The sequence below is a fragment of the Molothrus aeneus genome, chromosome 2, assembly GCF_037042795.1.
Source record: "Molothrus aeneus isolate 106 chromosome 2, BPBGC_Maene_1.0, whole genome shotgun sequence".
NCBI classification, from domain to species: Eukaryota; Metazoa; Chordata; class Aves; order Passeriformes; family Icteridae; genus Molothrus; species Molothrus aeneus.
Genome location: NC_089647.1, coordinates 86,865,076 through 86,886,278, shown reverse-complemented (window position 1 = coordinate 86,886,278; position 21,203 = coordinate 86,865,076). Strand labels below are relative to the sequence as shown.

The 21,203-nt window shown below is 43.0% G+C and overlaps 1 protein-coding gene across 2 annotated transcripts in view; it reads right to left on the bottom strand.

Annotated features, from left to right (window-relative positions):
• The window catches only part of NPAS2 (neuronal PAS domain protein 2), a 104,333-nt gene that overhangs the window by 23,332 nt on the left and 59,798 nt on the right, over positions 1 to 21,203 (bottom strand). For both annotated transcript variants that reach the window (XM_066545237.1, XM_066545238.1), the window contains exons 5-9: positions 18,796 to 18,885; positions 12,787 to 12,907; positions 11,664 to 11,777; positions 2,623 to 2,741; positions 168 to 250 (exon numbers count right to left, since the gene is read on the bottom strand). In XM_066545237.1, the coding sequence (XP_066401334.1) occupies positions 168 to 250; positions 2,623 to 2,741; positions 11,664 to 11,777; positions 12,787 to 12,907; positions 18,796 to 18,885 (527 nt within the window). The remainder of the gene's footprint in view (positions 1 to 167; positions 251 to 2,622; positions 2,742 to 11,663; positions 11,778 to 12,786; positions 12,908 to 18,795; positions 18,886 to 21,203) is intronic.

Sequence of the window (21,203 nt, the reverse complement as noted above, 5' to 3'; positions counted from 1 at the left end):
AAAGTAAATGCAAAATAGTAAACATCAGCTTTTGTAGGAATTTTGTTGGCAGCCCTCCTGTTCATGAGATTTAGATGTGAAATGGAACACTACTTGAGAGAACTGTACTTGTGAAATAGTAGTAGAAAAGCACCAAACACAACCAGCAAGCTTTTCTTGTCACTAACCTGTGATCCAGGAATAGAAATTTCCACTCCAGACTGTGTCTTGATGTGAATTCCTCTAGAGGTTCTTCTACAATGCACATCTCCTGTCCAGTGGAGAAAACTGACTTACTGAGAGTTGGAGCTTCACCCCTCTGCTTCATCTAGCTTTTGTTAGCTATAAATACATGGTGCATAAGAGGAGAAAACAGAGGATTCACCCATTTTCTGGCCATTCCAGAGAGCAAACTATTGTATTTATCAATGCCAACATTTTTTACAGGAGACAGGGAGAAGAACTTGTAATGCACACGTACTTAAGAGCTGAGACTGTGCCTCAGGGTGCCAAAAGTTTTTTGGCTTTGAAGCAGTGCCTGGGGTGTGATGGCCGTGGGCTTTCCCAGCATCCAGCCTGTGCCTGATCCCACCAGGGCTTGCCACCTCTTGCTTCACTCCCTCTGTGTTACTAAAGATACCCACCACCCTTGGTCCTTTTGGATGTCTGCCCACCAAGCTCTCTGAGAAAGGGGGACACTTTCCTTCTCCCTCAGTAGCTGCAGAGGAGCAAATGGCTTTTCAGGCAGCCAGCCTGCAGGGGATCTGTCCAGTGGGTTAAGGGGTCAGTGTTGCCTTGCACTTCACTGCCACAGAAACAAGCTGGCCCTCAAGATTCACAGCAGCCCCTCAGTGCTCATAAGCATGATAATTAATAAGTGAGTTATGCAAGGCAGGGCACAGGCTGTCTGTGAGGCAGGACAGCCTTGCCCCAGAGAGATGAGGATCAGGAGGCAGTCAGTGGGGGTCACTTGCTGGGTGGAGGTGGGAAGCAGAGGGAAGGATGGCATCACAGTGCACACCCATGCATGGGCTGGGGCTGGCTGCGTGCCCCATGGCCACCTCACTGTGGCCACCTTTCCTCTCCCACTGGATGCTTTGCAGGGGCAACTGCAGCTTCACAAGCTGCCTAGAGTCAGCCTGGAGGCTCCTGGCCAGGGACTTGCCAGCATCAGCATTCTGGATTTGTGGCATCCGGGGTTCTTGTGTCCTTTGTGTCTCTCCTGCAGGAGGGTCTCCATCCTCACTGGTAAGGACAGCCTGCCCAGTGCTGCTATTCCCCTGCTCCCTGATGCCACACCCCCCCGTGCTGTGGGCCCAGTGACAGCTTCCCATCATTTCCATTAGTGCTTCTCTCTCTGCTGTCCCTCTGGCAGAGGAGACCACTGATGTTTGAAACCCTTTGGGACCAGAGAACAAGCTGAGGTGTGCTGAAATCAAGCAGTTCTATGATACATATCAATGCTGACAAAGTTCTTTGAAGTCACTATCTGTGCAGAGGCAAAAGGTTTCACAAACACCTTCAATTCCTCTCTCCCCCTCTCTCCAGTTTAGGCCAAAATCCATGCTTATGCCAAGATCATACACTAAAGTTCAAGGTACAAACACTGCTGTGTGCAACCAAACTGCTGAATTCTGTCTTCTGTAGCTGGTCAGATAAACATTTTACACTCATTTTACAGTAGAAAGCCAAGAGTGGGAGTTAAGTGAGTCACCCAGGTGAACTGAAGTGTGTTCAGGACTTTGTGGCAGTTAAAACCTTCTCAGGGCTGCTCAACAGCTGCTTCCTCCCTAGCACTGGGCAGCTCATTGCCACAAGTAGCCCATTTTGTTTCCCTGTTTATTTTGAGATGCTAGCTCCCCAAAGACAAGGAATTTGCTTTTAGGGTTCTCAGAGAACCTTTAACTCCAGCCCTTCTGCTAATATGCTTATTGTGGTTAAGATGCATGGGCAGTGTCCTCACTTACCTGGAAGGGACTCGACTTGCCTGCAGGGTCAGGAATCAGTCTAGAATGCCCTGCCAGTTCCAGAGCAGTAATGGAACCAGGCCAAGGGAGTTTTCAAATTGGTCACATCTCAATTACATTCAAAAAAACCTCCTAAACTCTGGGCACAGGACACCTGATGCAGCAGTTCACATTTGTCAATCAGGGAACAGCAGTGCTAGGCACAAGCTTGGTTTGTCTATCTTCATAACCACAAGCAGCTATCTTCCAGGATTTGTGAGAAGGGAAACAAGCAGTAGTCCACCAAACATGCTGAGAAGCACAAATGGAATTGTTGGTGGTCATCTGTATCACAAAATCACAGGATCACAGAATTAGCTAGGCTGGAAAAGACCCTTGAGACCTTTGTACATTGTCCCATTGCAGGAACAGAAAGCAGCAATGAAGAACCAAATTTCAAAGTGACTTTACAATTCCTATTGCAAGGAGGGTTCTGTATCCTGTGCAACACAGGCAGAAGTGACACTGCTTCCACAGATCCTGGCTTGCACTGATAATCCTCTTCACTGGATTTTTATGCATGAAATGTGATACCTGTAATCCATTCAATTAGCAAAACTACGAACCTTCTGTGTTGCCCCATCTGAAAGTGTCTCGTGAAGTTCTGGAATGCACAGCACCCAGGGTGAGCACTTACCTTTAAAAACTGGGGTGTTGCCAAGCGAACAGTTGCAACAAAGCAGATCTGCTTTCCTGGGGATGTTCTGTAAGCCCTTGGGACAGCCTCATCAAAGCCATTGCAAGTGGAGTTAGGCACTAGTTAGGGAAAAAAATGGGACCTGGAGTCATGCCTCATATAAGATTTGCTCTCCCTGAATATTTTGCACACTCCAAGTATACTAATACTATTTTTATTCAGAGAAGTGCTCTAAAAGCTTTTAAAGCTGATATGCATATATTTAAATCCAAGTCAGTCATTTTAGGCAGAAAGGCATCAGAGCTTAACTTCGAATATGAATTTTACAGGTTAATCCTGATAAAAATAAGGCCAAACCTTATTACAGAGCATAAACCAGTTTTCTGGAAAGAAACCCCACGCATCCAATTGCTCTTTTCCACCACTCACAAGGAAAAAAAAACCCCATGCTGTAGCATGCCTAGTGCTGTAACTTCCATGATGCAGTGAAAAGAAGTGTTGGCAAAGGAGGAAGCTGAAGAGAGTTCGTCAAGTCATCAGTGGCAGAACACCGGGGCCCACAGCCAGGGAGGCTTCATCAAACTAGCAGGAGGATGCTTGTGATTCTTGGCTGCTGAAGAATGCCTTCCCCTTCTGCATGGAAAGAACTGTCCCCAGTATGCTCAAGCTCTCCTTGTTCAAAAGAAGAAGAAGAAAAGGGACCCCATGTATGGCACTGGCCTCCGGAGATGGGCACATCTGGCAAGTCTGCAGAGGGCCTGCTGTGTCCTCCAACACTGGGCAGAGGGAAAAACTGGATGTGATGTGGTTACACATTTTGTATATGCTTTTCACCTGTGTCTTTCATGATTGCATGGCTTCTGCTGCTTTCAGAGCCCACTAGCACCTCCTGCCACAGAGATTGCATTGCCAAAAGGATGTGTTGCTGAAAACCAGCCCACAGTCCCATGTTAGAATGACATAATGCAAATTATTCCTCCAAGTTCAAGTTTAGAGATGGTCATCCCACTCCCACAGCTATGAAAGAAAACAGTGTGCCAGGCTGCAGTGGGAATTGGGCTGGATTCTTGCCCTGCCTAGCTGACTTTCTCCCATAAGGGCAGAGAAGGTCCTAGCTAGCAGCCAGAGTTCACCAATGTGAGCTAATTTCATGCTAACAGGGATTAAAACTAATATGAAACTCTCTTTCCTTACTATTAGGCCCCTACATCCACCTTCATGAAGTTGCAGACAGTTTGGCTCTTCTGCACAGGGCAAAGCATTACTGTGAAATTGAAGAGCTTTGTATCTATATGGAAAGAAGATAACAAGCCATTTTTATCCTGGGGTGCTTCTGCACTGGGATTTCATTCACTGCCACAAATTGCAGAGATGGAAGAAGTCTCAAGTGATCACATGTGCTTTTGGAACCCAATTCAACCTATTAAAAGCCTTAGAATAAATATTGATGCAAGGATAACAGGGTATGAGACAGAAAAGAAAGTATTCTGAGTGGAATTCACACCTGTGATTAAATAGTTTAGGCCACTGTGGGTACAATATATATTACACCAAAAAGGAAGAGAAAGGTTCTTTATCTGAGAAGATAGCACAGATGTGAACATCTCCAGAGATCAAGTCCTCTCTTATAGACTGGAGGGCATGGCTAACTGGATATAGAGAGAAAAACTATGGGCAAAATTCTCCTCCTTTCACCAGCAGAGCACACGTGCTCTCGGGACTCTCTAGGAATACGCGTTCCCATTCTGATCCTGGAGTTATGTGTGTGTATGTGGGCTTCTGTGTGATTATTAACACAAAATGTTGAAAAAAAGACAAGTTAAGTTCTACAGGACACGTGAGTAGCCTAAGTAAAGAGTTATTGATCCATCTCTGATATTAGTATTTTAAGCAAGTCTGTTGATTTCTGTAGTTGGTCCCGTTTAAAAATTAATGGGAATGCTATAAACCCGCATTACGGGCACTGTGAAAAGTTACTTCTGAGCTTGCTATGTAGTATGTTGAGACATTTGAAGTCAGTGGGGCTGTTTCTCTCTTTAATAGCCAAGGTCAGTAGCAAATTCTTGCAGTCTGGGCTCTAAGATATGAAATCAAGATATGCACATTAGGCCTCTGAAATACAGGTATGATAAGTTAACCTAGTTAGCAAACCATGGGCTTGCAAATGACACCAGTTGTAGAAGGAAGTGGAGACTGAGTCACACCAAAGAGAACAGATGGCTTTTTTATGTCAGCTGTTGGATGTAAACAGCCACAAGCCTGAGACATATTCCCAAAAGGCAGCAGAATACATCCCTGAATGTGGCATTTACAAAATAGGATTCTATTTCCAACAGGTAAATGCAGTAGTAAGAGGGTAATAATTATTGTGTAGGACAGTTAGGCAGTAATTTGGGATTTCCTCACAACATTTGGAAATGATGAACTTAAGCAGCAGTGAATGAATAAGCCCAAAGAGATGAGACACAGCTGGCCTGGCTGGATGTTATCCTGTCTTTGAACAGCTACTGTGCCATCTCATACTCAGCTGCCTTTGACAAAGTCCAGAGCATTGAAGCCTCAATGATGCAGGCAGGTAGCCACTACATTGTCAAGTACATCTCCATCTGAAAATGACAACTACAATAACTGAAAGGAAAAAACCACTCACATTTGCTTCTGAATTACTTTGCTGCCTGACTTCGGTTGTTGGTATCTTTTCTTTCCACAGCTCTATCTGCACAGCCTGCTTTGCTCTGCTTTTGCAGCTGGTCAGTGAATTTCAGCCTTTTTTGGTTAATGGATCTTGAAGTGTAGTTAAAAAAAGAGGTCATTAGATGAATTTTTAAAAAAATTACAATCCTGGTATAACCTTTTAAAAAAGCCTTCTGAAAAATCATACCTTATGACTCTCCAAGTCTCTTCAAAAGAAACACATCTTGAGGTAGCAAAGTTCAGTAGTGAACTTTCTGAGAGCACCACAGAAAAAAAGTGGAACAGAAAATATAGGATCAAGCCTGAGGCTATGCAGATATTCAGATTTATCAGTCAAATATAGGGCTTGGAGTGCTTTTGTCAGATGATGCCTAATGAAATGTTAGGCTGGCCATAAACAGGTGAGCTTGGGTAAATGAAGGCCTGTGTATTTCACAATTAAATAATCAGGACAAAATATCTTGAGTAAGGAAATCTGAAGGCCATGTGACAAAGCTAAATAGATAATCAGAAAGGTGAAACAGTTGTTTCATATATATCAGCCAGCTGATGCTCCTTAGTGTGAATTTTAATCATTTTTGTGGTTACCTATCACGCCTGTTGCCCCTAGAGTACCCCAAAATTCTTCTGTAGAAGTATTAAATACCTGCAAGTATCTCATAAGACACAAAGATTTACCTATACAGAGATCTTAGTTTTTTTCTTTTGTTTATTTTTAAATTTTTTTTAAAGACCAGAACACTTGGAACAGAATGTTACAAATAAATAATGTACAAAAGGAACTAAGCCCTTCACTATTACAGACAAAAGGATTTTTATCCTTAGGGAGAGAAATCATGCCATATGAAGTGAATGAAAACATGTTTTAAAAACCCCAGATGCCACTTTATTCAGTTAATAATAGTACAGCAGTCAGTTGCTCGGTCATCTTACTTCAGCTTGGAATGTGTAAAACATAATCTTCCTAAGATAGCAAACCTCCTGCTTATGCCATTTGAAAGAAGAAATCCCTCCTTCCTACTTTGTCAAGAGATGTTAATATTTAAAGAACCAGTCTTAGTGACTGTCAAGCAAACTGAACAGTGATTTCAAAAATACAAGCCAAACAGACCAGAATAAACTCAAATTTGTTTCATATAAATTAATTCAGGCCTCAGATGAACAGAATATTTGGCAATTACCAGATATAATGAAGAAATCTAAAGTGCTGGTGGCAAGCCAGACTGCTCTCAGTAGATATGTAGATGAGTAACAGTGACACTGTCCATACATCACCTGTCCACTTTGATCTACTCTCTCCTCTTTCCTCCTCCTGTTTCTCCCCTGGCCATCCTCTGTTGAATGATATGAATGGTATGATATGTGTGATATGAATCCCAAGTAGATTCCTTAGAACAGCCATGCTGTCTTTTCTTTGCAGAGAGAGCCAAGCATGAATGCTGCATATTGTTAGGTGTGGCTTCTATGATATTGTTAATAGCAAATAATAATATGGGGCTGTTGGTTCTGATCAAAATATTCATTTTGGATTGAGTTATTCTTGTTTCAGATGTTTCAGCATATACTTACAGAGGCTCAAGATCAATGTATCTTCCGTATGAACTGTTTACTTATTTTAAAAATTAATTCAGATGCAATTAATTTTTCTGAAAGTTAAGACTTTTTTCCTCCTCAACATATTAATTTTCTTGATGCTTATTATTGTATCTGAGAGATGTATCAGCTAACAGTAGAGTATCTTCCATTATTAGCATTCAGTTACCAGATACTTCCTGAGTTTCCATGTAATTGGGAACAAAAATGCACAATTTTAAATTCCACTATAATATTACATTACTTGATTAGGAACTCTTTTCACATAATGCTTATCTACTTCTTCAAGAGAAAAGCTTCAGGGATTTTGGATGAAAGGACAGATCTATCACTTAAAAGATGCTGGTGGTCCTTTTTAATATTGATTAACTCTTTGAAAGGGAGGACTCTGTTTTTGTCCCTTTCAGGAGTTTTTAAGCAAGTGTGTCACTTCAGAAAGAGGATACCAGAGCCAATATTTGGATATATAATTATGAGAGATCTTTGTGTGTTTACAAATGTACAAACAATTTTCACAGGAGGACTAAATCCAACTCATCTTATCATTTCTTATCTGAGTGAGCTATTAAGCGGCTTTGTAAAATAATGTATTCTCACTCGATCTGACATTTTATATTGGAGCTGAGCACTTCCTTGGACTTTTGGGGAGAGTTACCTTCATTACTTGCCTTCCCCCTCAGCCCTCAGGCTAGACTGGGTGAGAGCCACTCTATTATTCATTGGTGATGCTGATATGACTCTCTCTCTTATCGGGTACTACAGGTTAATAGGTACAATGATGCAATTGGCTCCCTCAGATGTGAGCTCCCTTCATGACTCTCGTTAAAATCTGGACTACAGACCCAGAACCTAAAATATATAAAAATATTGGACAGAGTTCCTATTTACAAATAAACAACAAACAACCCTGATGATCTGACAGCAAGTAGGCATTTCTCACAGAAGCAAAAAGGAATTCCACCTTCCTCGTCTGAGTGGCCCATGGGCCACCTCCTTTCCTCTCACGGGACTACTGAATCTTCACATCAGGTTACAGTCCTCCTTTTCTCATTGAAGCTTAATTAATGATGATTATATAATCCTCCCAAATGGAAAATCAAATCTCTTGTATTTGATTTAGCACAGGCAGTGACTCATGCAGCACTCTGCACAGCTTGCACTGCTGTCTCGCTGGTCAGCTGCTCTCACTTGGGCACAGCCAGTGCAATGGGGATTCTCTCATGTGCAGGCAGCTCATGTCACATCCCTGGTGCAGATACAGCTGCAGAAATGCTCTGCAGTAGGGTTTGCAGAGTACAGATTCCTCAGGACCAGTTCAAAATGTGCATGCTCTTGCTAACCCTGGCACTGGGCTGTGTAGCTCCTCTAGCCCAAAGCTGTAGCTGACCCTAGGAGCTCCAGGGACAGTGATCTCCTGAAAGACAGAATACCTGCTGTGAACTGAGAGAGCTTTCCTGGGCAATTTCTGGGCCTGTACATGCATGTCCCTGCCTCTTCTCGGATCAGCAAAGATGCCAGTGACTGCTCCTCTGTGGGAGTAGCATGGGTTCGATGCAGATTGTGTGTGATCTGGCTCCCTGACAGCAATTCTGGTGACAAGTCACCTTGGCAGATATCAGGTATTTGTCCTACTTCAGCATGAAAAAAAATATCTTTGGCATCTCAGTATGACGGCCTTTAAAGCCTCAGAGCTCCCATTAAAGTTAGGGAGAGAAGCTAAGCCTCTAACTGGCTTTCTAAGCTGCAATCCTTCAAATTAATCCATTCAAACCCATCCCTATATGATGTTCTCAGCCAGAAGTCAACAATGAGATTAAGGGGGAAGGTATGAGGGAGGAGGGAGGGGAGCAAGGTGACTGGGGACTCACAGGCATGACCTCCTTGCCCCAAGCACCAACACTGTATGAACAATGAACAATAATAAAATAAGCCTAAGGAGATGATAATTCAAAAGAGATTACATAAAAGGCTATGTGGAAGTAGAATAAAGATAGTGACATTTCTGTTAAAGAGGGTGAAGTAGGACCTACCAGTTCTTAAAAACATCAGCAAAGGTTAAATGAGAAGGAATGGAGACAGATTTACTCCTGCTATGACTCTACATTAATGACAACAGAATAGCTAAGTATCCTGACAGGATATAATCTGCCCAGGGATAAAAGAACCTCCCTGGCCATAGAGGCTCTGGCATCCTTGTGGCAGGAACACGCAGGCTGAGTGGGCTCAGAGTATGCTCAGCAAACCATTGGAAACAAAGGTAGGAGTTTGCATTGGCTGGCTAAAAAGGAATGGCAGGATTTGTATTTAAGGAACATCCTGTATCAGTCTCCCATGTGTAAAAACATGCTCACACTTCCACTGCTGTGAAAAGCTACAGGGAAAAACATTCTTCAATACATTCATAAAGAATGTCTCCTCCTAATTAAGCCTAATTTGCAATTTCTGTCTTTCTCCCCCAGCTAACTCTTATCTTTAGCTTAGAATCCTTCCTTCACAAACACCTCCAAAAAGCAGGCTTTGGGGCCAGCTGATCCTATGCATATAGGAAAAATGCTGCCCTGAGTGATATGTCTCTCCCACCACCCTTCTCACCACTTTCTCTCTTGCCCACTTGGCCTCACACCTGGAGGATGGATGACTGGAGAATGGGCATTTATTTAACAGGAGGAAAAGAGGGCAATTACTGTCAGGCCCAACAGGTGACAGCCCTGAGGAGCATGGGCTGGGGGATGGTGCCTGGTAACTGTGGGCCAAGCAGAGGCAGGAACCCAGTCCACCCCTGCACCCACCAGATGCTTGGAGTTTGTGCCACAAGTCCCTGTGCCAAAGCACAGGTGCCTGCCCCCAGCCCTTGGGTGGCTTCCCCAAAGGGTGGAGCATTCCTATGGTGCTCACTTGAGCTGATTCTCCTGTGCCTTGCTCAGGGTGCAGCAGGCTGGTGCAAGGAGCCCAGTGGATCCAAGGACAGCCACTTCAGGGGTCTGCACCCTCCTCTGGCTGCTCACCCTCTAAGCCAAGGGTATCAGCTCCCAAGCAAACAGTTTGCTGCTGCTACATGTGAGTCCAGGACACTCACTTCCACCTTTGCTGGGAGGCAGCCATGGGGGTGACTCCCAGCCAAAGGGGAGCAGTGCTGGACATGCACTGGTGTGGCATTTCCATCAGGCTCTGCACTGTACTGGCAAAACTAAAGTCAGATGGCAAGGGGGCCAGGAGGCACCATCTCACAGAGCCAGGTAAGGCTTCCCCTCCCTGTCAACCAGAGGGTCAGGCTGCAGCAGAGACGGGAAGAAAGTGGAAGAGACAAAATAAAGTGAAGATTTAGAAAAAAGTGGCACAAAGGGGGAAAATGTGAAGAAGAAAGCACATGACTTGTTTGAAAGCTATTAAGATGGGGTCTTTGGAAAATGATTTGGTGTCTTCTGAAATCAATATGTTCCCATTTAGTTTCTATGCATTAAGCTAGGGAAGATAGCTGTAATGTAAGTTTTATCATTTTTCTGAGAAATAGCCACTGATGAAATAGCTGGGATGTGAAATACTAACGGGTAAGGGGGCAATATTAATGTCACACTAAAATAAAGGGCTGAAAATCCTTGAAGAAAATGGATCAGAAATTCCCCTGGTAGAAATGTGTCCTTATGAGTCAGCACCTGAAATCCGGTTTCTGCTCTAGAAAACAGAACAGCTTGGTGTGCGCGTCTGTCAGGCAGGCGCATTTCACTTCATTCAAACTAGAAAGCATACAGGCAGCTACATTTTTCAATACAAATAGAGCCTCAAATCAGATGGCACCAAACAAGAAATACATATCTCCATCCTGCACGTAGGTTTCTATTCTAGTCATGTGGAGCAAAAACAGAAAGTTAAATGGGGACAGGGACATTTTTTTTCACAGCGTGGCGTGCAGTTTTTGGAAAGCACGGTGGGGAATTTTTTTGCAGAGGATGACCTATTTGGAACAATACCAGCAACTTTGGAAATGCCACTCTGGAGTTCAGTCAGGCAAGTAACTAAAGCAAACTTGGGCAGGCAGGAGAAGGAAAGGAATAAAAGAGTATTTCATTTCTGACACTAATGGCCGTGCAGCAATCTGTTTGTTAGAGAACGGGTGAGGTGGAAATCTGCTCTTCACCCTTTGAAAGATGGTTTCCCTGGGCTGACTGTGGTGCATTAGTGACTATGCTGACTGCATGTTTTCCCCTTTTTTTGGAGAGTAGTGGGTTCTGCAGTGCTGGAGAGGAATGCAAAATGGCAGCTGGAGAGGGAGGTGGGTGGCAGTGTCCTCAGCCATTCTGATGAAACGTGGCACTGCTGCCTTTCCCCAGGATTTTGCAGAGAAGGGTAAGAAGACAGATTTGTTAGGTTATCAGTTCTGGCACGGAATTTGTGTTTAAAGTAAACCAGCAGATAAGGCAGCAAGATTATAATTTTGCTAATAGGTGGGGCCTTAGCACACAGTATCAGTGAGCACAAATAAACCCTCATCTAAACCTGTCATTATTTGCAAACTTACCCCGAGTCCAGGATCACTGCAAGTGAAGGGCAGTAACAAAAGCAACTAACACAATTTCACTCATCACATGTATTCATCCAGCTATTGCAACTCAGCCATGAGATCCGTGAGAAGCAAAATTTATCCCGTAATGTTAAAAATAGTTCTGTCAGTTAAAAGCCTGTCTTGTTCAATGGAGCAATACTTAAATTTTATTTTACACAGCTAAAGGAACATTTATACAACAATTAAAGCTTACCATTGCTGTAAGACCGAAAATTTCCTACAAATTTTATGTATTCATATGTTGGAAATTCCTTTGGGTTCAAACTTCCTCTCAGAAGATGACAATAAAACTCTAGTTCATTGTCAGCTGGATTGTTAAAAGAAGAAGAAGAAGAAATAAATATACTATTTCAGCTAAACACAACCAATGGTGTCTTCCAACCCCAATCTTGCAACTGGCAGCACAAGAGCAGCTTGTTACCTGTCAGGAGTCTCAAACACCAATGTGCTATACATTGCAGGAGCAGAGGCTCTGCAAGAAAGCCTTGCAGGGATGCAGGTTGCTCAGCACTGTGCCCAGGCGTGCCTGCAGCTCGGGGACAGCTTTGAAGGCTTGCCCTTCTCTAACACCACCTCATCACAGGAGTAACACAGCCACAGCTTCAGTGCAGCCACAGAGAGAACTGGGTTCTTCACTTACTGCTTTTATCTATTTAGGCTCCTCACAACTCACAGCTGTTCTACATCCTGTGTTGGAAAACTATGCTTAATTACCTAAAAACATCTATTAAATTAACTTTGGCATATTAGCTATCAGCTGCAGGTTTTGTACGATACAGTAGATTGGGCAGCTGTACATCTTACATTATTGTGTCGTTTTTGGTTTTCTGCATCTTACCTCCTAGAGTGAGTAAGGCTGAGGAAGTAAAAACATTTCCAAGGAAATCAAATTTCAATTGGAAAAAGAATTACAATAGTTTTAGAGGTATTTTTGACTGTAAGGCAAACCAAAAGTACGCCACATTAGCTGATCTCTGAACAACATCTTACTTGAACAGGCTGAAATATCAATTAAGATGTGATTTGTCTCAGGCGAACTCTCAATTTCCATCAGCTAACCTATTTTCCTTAGCTGTCTCAAATGATATGATATTTAATAATTAACATAACTGCAAGTAGTCTTAGCCTAGTAAAATAAAGGCAAAGAGTTTCATTTAAAAATAGAACCAAAGGGTCATTCCAGGTGGTAAGATCTTTTTGAAAGGCTATGAACCTAATTTTTTTATTGCACATCACATAAAAAACTCTTTCTGGGAGCAAATTTTTTATCCTGCCTGTGCTTTTTCATTTACTAGAGAAGATAAAATGAAACTTACTTTTTAAGTAATCGGATGAGGCAGAATCTGTCATAAGCATACAAGAAGATAACATCTTATAAATTTCTGAGTGTTCTTGTTCTGGGAGGAAGTTTAACAAATTCTGATCCAAGACATCACACTGCAAAGAGAAATAAGTTTTGAGACAAACAGAAATATCACAACAAGCAACACTTGCAGAGATGTGCAACAATTTGTGGTACAAAGCCTGTGGCATTTGACAGGAGTTTCCTCACTGATTTCCAGGTACTCTAAAACAGAGGGAGAACCTGTTGGACAAACTGAGTGGCCACTTCTCTGTGGGCTGGTCATCAGATTAAGTCCCAGCAATCAGCAATATTTGATGTCTCTCAGAGACCATCAGATGCAGCAGGTATGTCCATGCAATTAAATGATGAGACCTGGGAGAGGGCTGGAAAAGGGTGTCTGGTTCCCCATAGTGATACTAAGCTCCATGCACCAGCCTGTTGTGGATCACTGGGATTTGTTCTCTCCCTGAAAGAGCCTGACTTGCAGGAGCAGTGAGGCTGAGAGTCACCCTGAGTCAGCCAGGTCAGTCCCAGATCAAGCCCCTTCCTGGGGGAATCCCCTCAGATCCTGGGAAATGCCCTTGGGGTGGCAGGTCTGGTTCCCCACTTCCTGCATCCTGGCAGGTGGGAGCAGGGAGAAGAGGACTTCCACATCTGGACCTGACTTTACAGCAGTTAGTCTCCTGGGAGGGGGACTTCACAGTGCCACCAAGTCCTCCCTCTGGCCAGCCATGAGTTGAATATCCATGTGCCTCCAGCCCCATGATCAGCTGGCTTGAACCTGAAATCCATCCAACATCTAGGAACTGAGATTTGGGAACGGAAAGAAGAGATGGATTTGTGCAAAAGGCCATGGCTGGCTCAGGGTGGAGACAACAACAAGTATGTCATGGGCTGCCAAGAGGAAGGTCTCCCTATGCCCAGTGTGGTGACTAACCCAACAGAGTGCATCTGAAAGGAAGCCTGAGAGAAAGTGACCCTCCAATGGCATCAACTTACATCTGTCCCACTTGAGACTACCTCAGGCTGAGCTGGCACACTGACACAGCTTTGTGTGTCATCAGAGCAGCTTCTATCAGACTGTACAGTCATGCTGAAAACATGTAAGCTCTGTATGAGACTGGCAAGTTTTTAACCATCATCTAATTGTGTAAGATTGTGCTTTGGCTTCCATCTGCTTTCTATTCATGCTAGCTTTTCTTGGAATTCCTGTTTAGAGTGGTGAAACTCATTGAGCAGACTTTAAAAAACAGTGCTATGCTTTATACACACACCTTAACAAGAATATATCACTTCAGATGATTCAGTTATAAGTATTATATATGCTCATTACTTGAATATGTTGTGAAGAATACTCAAAAGTTATTTTTGTGACCTTAGTTTATATCTTAGTAATGTGAATCCTACTGATACAGTTCGTGATAAAGGTTTTTTATGTATGTATAAATACTTACATACACACTTCTACATACACATACTGTACTTCAGAAGATATAGTACATTCTTTCATGTAATTTTTTTTGTGCATATGAAGAGAGAGCCTTTGACAGGAAACTGCACTGGTAAGTTCTGTTCAAGGCTCAGGTGTAATCTCAGAAATTATTTTTTTCCTGTAAATGATAATGATACCACCAGGTTAATTAGTCTCCCATCTACTCTGCAGTAACTGCAGGAAAACTAGATGTGAGCCATCACCACTCCTCTAACTGAAACCTTTTGTCTCCATACTGTGACCAATCTCCAATTCCAAACTCTCACCTCTTGCAGAGGTCTGGCACACCAGTAAAACAGTGCACAGAACAGAATTTCTAGATCTTGTACACATCAAGACTTCAACAATGCTTTCGAATCAATATGTCAATCCAGAATACATTGCTAAGTCAAACAAAGAGATGGAAGCAAATATTCCACTGTCTCACTGGAACTGTAGAAAATGCCAAGCAAGCTATTCATAGCTAATTCTGCACCAGACTCAAAGAGCAGACACCTGATGCCATGGCAAAAAGGTAGGTGGTGAAACAGATAGGCTCTGCAAAGGGATCTGGACAGACTGGATCTGGAAAGACCTGAAACCAACTGTATGAGGGTCCAACAAGGCAAAGTACCACATCCTGCCCTTGGGTCACAACAACCCCAGGCAGTGCTACGGGTTGGGGGCAGAGAGGCTGGGAAGCTGCCCAGTGGAAAAGGACCTGGGGGTTCTGGTCCACAGCAGCTGAACATGAGCCAGCAGTGCCCAGGTGGCCAAGAAGGCCAATGGTGACCTGGCCTGTGTCAGCAATAGTGTGGCCAGCAGGAGCAGGGCAGAGATTGCTCCCTGTACTGGGGACTGATGAGGCCACACCTCAAATGCTGCATCCAGTTCTGGGCTGCTGAATTCATTTCCCACTGAGGTGCTGCAGTGTGTCCAGAGAAAGACAACAGAGCTGGGGAGGGGTCAGGAGCACAGGTCTTACAAGGACCAGCTGAGGGAGTTAGAATTGTTTAGCCTGGAGAAAAGGAGGCTCAGGGGAGACCTTATCATACTCTTAAAACTATCTGAAAGGAGGTTGTGGTGACGTGGAGGTTGGTCTCTTCTCCCAGGCAACCAGTGACAGGACAAGGGGAAATGGATTCAAGCTGCAGCAGGGGAGGCTCAGGCTGGACATCTGAAAAAATTTCTTCATGGCAGAGTGATTAAGCATGGAAAGAGGCTGCCCAGGAAAGTGGGCAGAATCACCATCCCTGGAAGAGTTCAAAAAATGAGTGGACATTGCACTTTGGTTTAGTGGGCATGGTGGTATTAGGTCAAAGGTTGGACTTGATGATTTTTCAGGTCTTTTCTGACCTGATAATATTGGCAAAATTTGACCATCAGTGATAAAAATGAATCAGTTAGAGGGGAATGGTTTGTAGCTCTGTCTAATTATTCTGCAGTGAGCAGTTCTTTGCCACTGACTGAGACAGCCAGAGTATTGCTGAATGAGATAGGCAAAGCAGGCAAAAGATAAACTACAATGACTGTGGGAAGACTTGTTAGATGGACTATGTTAATGCACAGTTATGCTGCTAAGCCTGGAATCTACTCTGCTTCTTCAAATCTATGGATCCTGCTAAGCAAAGCTTTGGAGTATTTACTCCTGAAAGCTAAGGCAGGCAAAGAACACCTTTGCCTACATGGATGCTGGTCTGTTCTAAACACAATACATCAAGTTCTGCAATAATGGGATGCATAGTTAAAATATTTTTGCAGTTTCAACAAAACAGCTGTACTCCAGAATGGAACTCCTTCCTCATAATTTCATTGCTTTTATTGTGGGGTGGGGGTGATGGTTAGGTGGAAAAATTCTAGCTGCAGGGAGAAAAAAAATCAAAGGATCTAAGCAAACATGGTGACTAGGAAAGGGATGGTGGAGGGCTGCAAATGAGACAGATTTCTTTCCCATCAACACAAGAAATAAAGATGGCTATGCACTGGTGTGCTGGGATTTGGCCCCTGTATGAACCTGTATGTCCTGTACTGATTCCCACTGCTACCCTGTAACAGCAACACAGCATGATTAACTTCTGCACACTGTAAGGTGCCATGTCCTGGATTCTTCCACCCTGGGGTTTGCCTTAAGCACCCAACACAGCAGAGCAGCTCCTTGAGTTTCAGTGGGTCACCCCTGAGGAGAAATCTCAACCCTGCCAGGGACCTTCTGCAAAAGCAGGCAAGAAGGGACAGGGAGGACCCTTCTCAAGAGACTGCATATTCCTGGAGTCACAGTGTACCATCTGACTGGCAAATGCTGAGTTGTGATCAGATTTCAATGAGTTCACTTCAGTTAAGAGTCATCCTTACCATGTGAGATTGACCTCTCCATCTCAACTAACCCTATGTGTAGTCTCCAGACCTCATTAAAAAAAATCTAGAATTACAACAAGGGAAGCTTGTGTCTGAAAATTCTCCATGGAAGTACGGGAAGCTGTGTTAAAGAGAACCAGATATATTTGTTCTCAGCACTGGAACTTTCATGATTTTAATGAAAGAAAATACATCAGTTTTCTTAACAGGATTCCTCAGAGAGCCCTGCTCTGCATTCTGCACAGTTTTGCATTCCTTTCATTGTACAAAGCAGAAGATTTTCAGAGTATTTTTTCCCTGTTGTCACAGAGGAGAAAGAATTGGTATTTTGTCCCTCAAACAGTGACTGAATTTAGCTTACAAATAGATCCTCGAGGTAAACAAAATAAGGCACATAGATTTTCCAGATAGCACTCTGATGAGTTTTAAAACTTAAAAAAAACAAATGGCAAGGGCAACAGAGGACTAAAATACCCAATGTGCACCTAGAAGCACCCTCAGCTGGGCCCCTGCCCATGGCCACAGAGATTTGCTAACCTGGGGCAGGCAGAGGCATTTATTCCTTGCTCAGTTATGGCCTCTGGGATGCTTCCTCTGCATGTGTTGGCTGGTGGGGCTGTTGTTAACCATTACCACTCCAGCAGCTGCAGGAAGGTCTGCTCCACCTCCAACCCAGCCAGGCTGGTCCCTGACTTGGACTGCCATGTGCTGCTTCTATGCAAATAAAAAATAATGTTCCATCTTTATCCTTATTTTGGGCTGGATACCATGTCAGGTTATCACACAAAGCATGTCTTTGGGAGAGAAAACCAATTTAGGTTCTGATGGTACAACTCAGGAATTGTAAACCTGAATCTATCCATGTTCAGTCAGGGCTTCAGACTTCAGGCACAGGGTCTGAAATGTGTCTTCCTGAAGAGGAATACTTTCCCTCAGCAGATCTATCACCTCTACTAAGAATCAGTATTTGAAAGGGATACCAATGAAACCTCCAAATGATAAAAGACAAGGAAATTTCATGGAAATCAGTAAGTGTATGAGAACTCCACAGCCTGTGTATAGGACAGAGCTCTCCCACCCCTGAAGTGAAGAAAGTGTCAGCAAACAGTCAAGTACTGGTCTTCTAAACTGTTGAGGATGAAAGAGAACTGAAATAGATAGACTCAGTTCAATCTGTTGTTGCATAGCAATATTTTTGCATTTACCAGGAGCTGCTCTTTCATCAAGTTCTTTTGTCTCAGAAGAAAATAATTTTCCTTCTTATTCCAGCAAGGTAGTGTTGTGAAATACATTTGTCTGGGTGGAAAACATAACACGTATTTGGTGAAAAACTAAATGAGAGAAAGAGAATTGTAATTTTCTTAAGAACATGGCAGGGGGTAGTACAATAATGATTTGGCAGCTAATTTTTTCTCCTGGGCATGTATTTATTTGAGACCAGGGTACTAAAAATGAGTGTGAGGATTAATCCATAATTATTGTGCCATTTCTCCTAGAGCAGCCTTAGCAACAGGAGCAGGGTTTGGAGCGGTCCCTCGCCCCTGCTCCTCCAGCCCAAGCCAAAGCACAGGAGTGTCTCCTGGAGCAGCACACAGACAAAAGAAGCTGAATGTACTGAGCATCGGCTGCACTGGTGTAGGGTTGCACCCAGCATTGGCTCCACCAGCAGCTCCTGGGAGCAGTGTGCTCCCCTTGGGAAAGCACAGGGGAGCTGCAGGGAGAGCTGTCAGCAGCCTCCAGCTAACTCCAGATTAAATGGGGCTTTTGTCCTTTACCTCCCTGGGAGCAGCATAAGGCCCTTAACAAGCTCCTCACTGGGCTGCCAGCAGCACTGGTGCTATTCTCTGCTAGCTTAGAAATCAGAGATGGAAAAGATCAGCCAGGTCACCCTGTCCCTCCCCTGGCCAGACTATTCCTGCAGAGCTTTTTCCATTCAAGCTGAAGTGCCTCATAGCAACAAAAACCTGAAGGATATGAATCAGACAGAGAGAGTGCAGAGCTGAGCAACAGCAGCAGCCAGCATAATGCAGGGACAAACTCCCTCACCACATTTTCAGGAAAACACCATCCCCAGCACTGTTTTACACTGCTCCTACAAGTGCAGTGCCCAATTCTACAACGTGTAGTAGAAAAGGCAGTGCCAGAATTACTCACCGGTAAATGCCCCAGAAGAGGTGTGATGCTGTCAGACACATAGATGATGCTTCCACCTGTGGTTACTGCTATAATGAAGCCATCTAATGCCTAAGGAAAACAGACAAGTGCAGAGTGCTTTAATAGGAATGACTGGTGTAAACAGGACATCTCATCATGTATTGATCAAAACAGTTTGACTTCGGCACCATATTGTTATCGAGTTGTAGGAATGTTATCTCAAGTTGCAGAACAGTAATTCTCTGATTTTACAGTCTGATTTAACTTTTACAAGACTCTTTGTAGTCTAGTAAAACCTACTATTGAAGCAACAAAGGGCTCACAGGAACATTTCATGTCTCAGTTTTTAAATTAATCACACATTTTAATAATGCAAAATGACTATGACTGGATCCCTTGGAAGTTATTAAAATGAACATTTGAGCTCTGTGTAAATATCAAAGGACGATGAAAGGATGCAGTCCTATCTCAAAACGGTACTTCTCTGCAAACCCCATAAATCTCAGTTTGTATTAATGTAACATTGTATATTACTGGGCTTTCATGTAAGTAAAAGCAATGCAAATGATCAAATAATCCTTAGCCTGAGTTTTAATTGAGTGATTTATTTTAAAGGTCATGGTATTAGATCACTCATTCCAAGACAAATTCACCCTTCTGCAGAGTTTCTTCCTCACTTTGGTCCCATCTTGTAGTAAGCCCCTTCACTCACAGGACTGAAGGGAAATGTCAGCCTTATCCCCACCCTCTGCACAGGAGCAATTTCACCTTCAAAGTGAGTCTCTTCTTTAGTCTGAGCTGCCAAGTTTTGAGCTAAGTTTTGCTCAGAATTAAACCTAGGTGGATTTTGAGATCTAAGGCAAGATTAACTTAATTTTTTGGGGGATTCTCCTCAGAGTGAAATAAAGCTAGATGATCTTCAGATCACTGTAAGGAGAACATCTCAAAAAATTAAGACACAACAGTAGGTGCCCAGATAATATATTAAAACCTTCCCATGATCATTAGGGAGTCACCAGTGAGGCTCCCAAGCCTTCAAGTGGAGCAAGTCTGGGTCCTTCCTGTCAGTTCCCCACTGATCTGGAATCTGTTTTGCCAGCAGTACTTGAGCAGCAAAGGCCCTGCAAGCACAGCTGAATCAGAGCAGTGTTTGACAATGCTCCAGGGGCCATACCTGCTCAGGAGACAGGTGTACTGCAAACAGCCTGACCAGAGAGTCACAGCAGCATTAAAAACCATACCACAAATCCAGGCCTGCCTCCAAGCCAGACTTGCAGTTGATCTTGTAAGCCACAGCACATCCTTCCCCCCCACTGACTTCAATAAGGGAAAGAATTCTGAGAATACTGGAAAATGCTAATTGTTAAAAAAAAAAAAAAAAGAAAAAAAAAGGGAAAACACAAAGCCTTGAATAAAGACACAAACATATGTTCCTTTTTCCAGAGAATGCTGAGCACCCACAACTATTTAAGTCAATGGGAATCTGCTGGTGCTTCAATCCTTTGAAAAGCAAGTCAATAACTTATACCCCAGTAGAAGAGTGAGTGTTTAGCATCTCTGAAAACCCTCCAGCTGCTATAGTTAGTTTGATTTTGTTAATCTAGGTGCAGAGAATATGTTTTTCTTGAGTGCAGTACATTCAAGCTGTTTTCTAAAAAAGCATGATAGCTGTTAACCCATAGAAGAGAGCAGTGGTTTTACAAGGCAGTTGGATCGTGCATGTTACTATGGTGAAGGTTGTTAGTTTTTAAAAAATCAAGTCTTTATTTCATATCCAATGCAAATTACACACAGTGACTCATATCAGAGCTTTGTGGTAAAATCAAGTTAATGTGTGCATACATAACTCTGTTTTTATTTACTTGCAACTGGACATTCCAACATTTAGAGAGAATTTTCATCTTCAAAGGTTTTACTATTGCATCAGTCCTAGACAGACAAACAGAGCCTAATGCCCACTGTAATTTGGTGACAGCCTTTTCAATGTGGTAAGAAAAGGCCATTTTCAGGAAAGCTGATATATTATATATATATAATATATATATATATAATAAAAGCTGATATATTATATATACTGCAGTCAATTATGCCTTGAGTCTTTTGAATTAGTGCTCAGAAAAAACCCTATCCATCTTTTAATAACAGGATGGGAAAAACTTCAAGCAGTCTTGTCCAAATGCTAATAAAATAAGATTAGTAGAAAGGCAAAATAGCAGGGAATGATGAACATCTGTCACAACAGGACATCCCAATACCCAATGTTGTCTTGAAGGGCATGGAAAATCACTGTAGCAAGAAGGTGATTTATAAGCTGGGAAACCAAAAGTGATTGTTTTAATCTAAAATTGTGTAGCATACAAGTAGAATCAACAAAGACCCAACCTGTCAAAACAACAGTCAATTTACTG